We start from the raw sequence: 5,585 nt of genomic DNA, 5'->3' as shown, positions 1-5,585 counted from the left end.
CTTACAATAAAGGCCAAAATTCCATTGGCCTTTCTGCATATTTGTTTAACCTACACACCCTTTTTGTGTGCTAGAGATTGAGTTTGCACTGCAACATTCTCTAAACACCTCTCTATTTAACAATCAGGTTTGTCTTTCTTCTTTCCAGAGCAGGCAGGCAACTTCATATTTTGTTCTATATTATATTTCAAAGGCCACTTTCCTGCTCATCCACTTAACCTGTGCTCATCACGTTGCAGGCTCTTGTGTACTCTGCATCACCTGATAAGCCACTTATCTTTATATTTTCAACAAATTTGAGAACATACATCCGGTCTCCTCAGATTACAACCAATGCATCCACTATCTCTGATGCCACTCATTTGTAAAGTTACAAATTTGTCCTGTACTTTTTCACTGATAAAAATAAAAAAAATCTCTCTCCCTACAGACCTTTGCAATCTGTTATTATTTTCATTATTTAGAATCTGTACCTTCTCATTCCCAATTTTACAATCAGCCTCAAAAACCAACATTACTTTTGGCTTTTTGCTTGTATTTCTGTAAAAACCCCATCAATATTTTTAATAATTTACTCATGTGTCCCACATTCTTTACAATTTTTGTGGCATACCTTGTAGTTTTAAACTTTCCCAGTCCTCTTGACTACCATCAATTAATTAATCCTCATTACAACGTATATTATTTCAAAGATATAGCATCCTAACTTCCTTGGGAATTCTCCACAGATGGTGCACCCTTCTCGTGGGGCGTTTCTTCCTCCAGACTTTTGCTGTAAGTTAAGAAATACCTCCTTAAATGAGTGCTTGCACTAACATCAGACGCTAGAGAGGGCGGGCGGAACAGTTCGACAGGACTATCAGCTGAGAGGAGGAGTATTCATACAAACCAGGTCCGCCTCTCTCATTTGGTTGGTGAAATATCAGCTATTTTACACGATCAGCTATATTCCAAAAGAGCTTTCGCGACGAGGGAGAAAAAGACAACTTCTGTCCAAGATTGAGAGAAATTACACCAAACCTACTTCAAACGTTGGAGAGAAGTAGGATAAATCGGTGTCCTGTAGACAGTCGGTCTAACTTAATAGAGGGAAGACTAGCAGGATCCGAAAGGGTCCGGACAGTTGTGGGTATCGCTTCTCCGCTTTTTGGCTGCATCGTCGCACAGTGACAAAGGCAGTGTACAGCTTACCGCTTGCGTTTTTCTCCGACCTCGGAAACTGCAGAACCATGGCCGGCAAAAACCCCAAGGTTTTTATGGACATCTCTATTCAGGATAAACCCCAGGGTCGCCTAGTGATGGAGCTAAGACCAGATATTGTCCCAAAGACTGCAGAAAACTTCCGTGCATTATGCACAGGCGAGAAGGGTTTCGGTTACAAAGGCTCAACGTTCCACAGAATCATTCCTGGCTTCATGTGCCAGGGTGGCGACTTCACAAAACATGACGGCACTGGAGGCAAGTCCATCTATGGGGAGAAGTTTAAAGATGAGAATTTTCAGCTGAAGCACACGGGGCCAGGCATCCTGTCCATGGCCAATGCTGGACCAAATACAAATGGTTCACAGTTCTTCATATGCGTCACAAGGAGCAGCTGGTTGGATGGGAAACATGTTGTGTTTGGATCTGTGGTAGAAGGAATGGATGTGGTAAAGAAGATGGAGAGATGTGGCACCATGAATGGAACACCAAAAGCCACGGTTAAAATCACTGAGTGTGGGCAGTTGACCTAAAGTATTTGAATTTGGAATTGTACTGTTTAAATAAAGTGTGATTGTTTGGAACTCCAAAAAAAAAACACAAAAAAAAAACGTCCGGTGCTGCTGGCAGATCAGCTCGGTGAAAGACGCTCTTTGGTCGGCCCGAAACTTGATGATCTACCAGATGTCCAGTGTAGACAGGAAAACCTGGATCAGGGGTCGATGGACCGGACCGTGAACCGGAATACCGTCTTTATGGACCGGACGATGACAACATATTTTGGTCTTGTTCTATACAGGAACAGTACTGGATGTCAGTTTTTTCGACAATTTCTAAAGCACTTAAAATTAATTTACAATTTAGCAAATTAACTGTACTTTTTGGAATAATTCCTCAAAATATCCGTGATATCTCTATGTCTGACCATCATGTTATTGCATTTGTTACATTGATAGCTAGGAGGGTCATTTTGTTGAAGTGGAAGGATACATCAGCTCCCACTTTGTCGCAATGGTTCTCTCAAGTGATGCTATGTCTTAGTTTGGAGAAAATTAGAAGTCGAACCTTTGAACCTTTATTTGATTTTGAGAAAAGATGGGGTTCATTTGCTCGTTATTATCATTTGAGTTAATTGATAGATTTCCTCCATGATCTAATTGTAAATTTTTGGTATATATTTTTTTTCTTGCTGGCGGTTTGATGTTTATTTTTAGAGGCTTTTTGTATGACGTATGGCTCCGGGTTGAACACCTAATGGGGTTTTATCCCAGATTTTCTGCTTAGTAGTTTTTTTTTTAATTATCAGCAACATTTTTCAATCTTTAAAATAATGTTTTTTTCCTCTAGACATTGTGTTGCTTAATTTGATGTACTCGTGTTATTTTTGAATAATATAATAATAATAAAAAGATTTGAAAAGAAAAAAGAAAGAAACTGCTGAGATACAGTCGGCTAAGAGCCAAGTGCTGATAAATGGGACCCGTGTAGAATTGATGAAGTTCCTGTCTCTTTCTCCATTAATGTTTCCTCCTTACAGCAAAACTAACCCTCTCACTGTGTCAGAATCAGTGATTAAATCCGGCCCCAAACACTGTGCTTTCAGCCCTGCACATTGTAACTTGAACCATCTCACTGAGGGTCTCATGGAGACACAACCCCTGCCCTCTGCACATGTGATCACATCTCCCCTGCTTCTGACATGTCAAATAACCTCAGAATGGTTTTCTGATTCAGTCTGAAGGTTATGGTACATTCAGCTCATCATCAGACCTGACAAACCATGTCTTCCCACAGCTGGTTCCACCTGTTGGTGTGTCCTCTTTCCTCCACCTCCAGAGAAGCTGCATCTCCACACAAAATCCTCACTTGAGACGACTGTCTGTACCCGTGACACAGAAAATCACAACACTGTCATTCTCCTGATACCATCCGGGAAGCGGTACCGCAACATAAAAGCCATGACCAACAGGCTCCGGGACAGCTTCTTCCACCAGGCCGTCAGACTGATTAACTCACGCTGATCTGAGTGTCCTCTATATTACATTGTCTGTTTTATTTATTATAAATTACTATGATTACACGTTGCACATTTAGATGGAGACGTAACGTAAAGATTTTTACTCCTCATGGATGTAAGAAATAAAGTCAATGCAATTCAATTCCTGATTCCGTATCTGAGCTGCTCGCCTCCGGATATCCTCCGTCAACGAGCTCCTTCCTCAGTCACCATCTGTGAGATTATAAAAAACAATTAAAAACGATCTATCAGACAGCTCCTGTACCCCTCCACCCCTGTTAAAACTCTCTGCTCAGCCCCTTCCCTATTCCCTTTCCCTTTCAGACTCTCGATGTGCCAGCAGATCCGAATTCACCGTGTGGACATTTCTACCCCACAGGAGGCTGTACAAACCCGTGTCCTTCTCTGATGCACAGCTCAGTGACCCCAATCCCTGTCTGCACTCGCAGCCCATGACGGTGACAGCTGTCCTAGACTCTGTAACTCACAATCTTGTAACACAGAATCTTGTTCACAGCAAGTTTAGACAGTCATTAATATGAAGAGAGAATTGTTGTTTCCTGAAAGGACAGGCGAGCGAAGCTGTCTGATCCAATTCACCAGATGGTCCGGTGTTTACAAGTTAATGTGTCCCGGGACCCACTCATAACCCCGACCCACACAGACAGACAGACAGACAGACTGTCCCTTCGCCCCAAACCCCCTGCAGAACCACAAGGAATTGATCCACGGCCCGGGCTCGGTCGCAAAGTGAAAACCGGAGCTGAGGAGAGCCCGGAGACAAACACCCCGCTGCCCACTCCACCAACAAGACGGCACAGCCGGACACATCTCACAACACCGGATCCGGTCCCGATGAAACCCGAATTTAATTTTGTTGTTCCAGATCGGACCCAACAAAAGGTGTTTTAAAACTGAAGCTCTCCCCTCACGTGACGTCACACAGCAGCCCCTCCTGCACGCGCCTGACGTCACCCATGGTCTCCCCGTATCTGCATCTCCTGTCACGAGCACGGTGCCTTACGTCACACACGCGCTGCTGTGCTCGAGCTTTTTCGGTTTAACGGCTGAGCTACTGAGCGCGAGGCACGCCCACCACCCGAACAGTCAACAGAGGAATTGAATTGATTGCAGAGCTGCGCTATTCCCATTGGTGCGAAGCGATGTCAATCACTGTTACACCCAATAGTGGAGGCGGACCAGCCGAGAGGGCGTTACCCGGTCTCCTGCCGCATTGCGACCTGCCCGTCAAATCGGAACAAAATCCCAAAGTAAATGTCCGCTTTCTGATTTATTTCCATTTCCCTCCGAGGGAAGTTGGGGCGTTTGTGAAGCGTCTCCTGCGGCCGGAGTCTGATGTATCGCTGAGAGGTAGGAGGAGACCGCTCGGCCCGTCGGTTTGATGCCGGTTCCCCGGGGAGGGAGAGGATGAAGACGGTGAGAGAGGGGGCGGACAGGATGTTTGTCCCGGTGGGGACAGGAGGGGCTCATCTGTGGAAATGTCTGAGCCCACGGTGGTGGCGATTCACCACATTGGGGGGCAAACACCGGCAGACTGTTGCCCTGCAAGCGGGGCCAATGGTCCGGGCAAAGTGACAATTATTTGTGTTTTGTTGAGATTGTACCGGGAATATGGTGTAAAATCCCGCTCCCCACACTAACACGGGTTATACAGACCAAAGAACAAACTGCCGGAGGAACTCAGTGGGTCGGGCAGCATCTGTGGAGGGAAATGGACCGTCAACATTTCGGGCCGAGACCCTCCCTCTGGACTGAGAGTGGACGGGAAATTGTCCGAGAAAAGAGGTGAGGGGTGGGGATGGGGCAAGAGCTGGGGAGTGAGAGGTGGATCCAGGTGAGGGGGAGGTGGGAAGGTGGAAATGGTGACAGGGGTGGGAGGTGAGTGGTTGACCTGGAATACATATACTTTATACTTTATAGTCGCCAAACAATTGATACTAGAACGTACAATCATCACACTGATACTTGATTCTGTGCTTCCCACTCCCTGGATTACAAATATTAAATATTAAAAATAGTAAAAGTTAGTAAATATTAAAAATTTAAATTATAAATCATAAATAGAAAATAGAAAAATGGAAAGTAAGGTAGTGCAAAAAAACCCGAGAGGCTGGTCCGGATATTTGGAGGGCATGGCCCAGATCTGGGTCAGGATCCATTCAGCAGTCTTATCACATTTGGAAAGAAGCTGTTCCCAAATTTGGCCGTTCAAGTCTTCAAGCTTCTGAGCCTTCTCCTGGAGGGAAGAGGGACGAAAAGTGTGTTGGCTGGGTGGGTCGTGTCCTTGATTATCCTGGCAGCACTGCTCTAACAACACGCGGTGTAAAGTGAGTCCACGGACGGAAGA

General features: G+C 45.1%; 1 protein-coding gene across 1 annotated transcript; it reads left to right on the top strand.

Annotated features, from left to right (window-relative positions):
• The first annotated feature begins 886 nt into the window (after nt 1–886).
• On the top strand, nt 887–2,811 carry LOC140206874 (peptidyl-prolyl cis-trans isomerase-like). Its single transcript, XM_072275137.1, has one exon. The coding sequence runs from the start codon at nt 1,230–1,232 to the stop codon at nt 1,731–1,733; it is 504 nt and encodes a 167-aa protein (XP_072131238.1). The 5' UTR covers nt 887–1,229; the 3' UTR covers nt 1,734–2,811.
• Nucleotides 2,812–5,585: the final 2,774 nt, after the last annotated feature.

This window comes from Mobula birostris, chromosome 13, assembly GCF_030028105.1.
Source record: "Mobula birostris isolate sMobBir1 chromosome 13, sMobBir1.hap1, whole genome shotgun sequence".
Lineage (NCBI taxonomy): Eukaryota > Metazoa > Chordata > Chondrichthyes > Myliobatiformes > Myliobatidae > Mobula > Mobula birostris.
This window is presented reverse-complemented; position numbering and strand designations above follow the sequence as displayed.

Excerpts from the sequence above, each read along its gene's own strand:
- LOC140206874 (XM_072275137.1), top strand. The coding sequence starts at position 1,230 with ATGGCCGGCAAAAACCCCAAGGTTTTTATGGACATCTCTATTCAGGAT.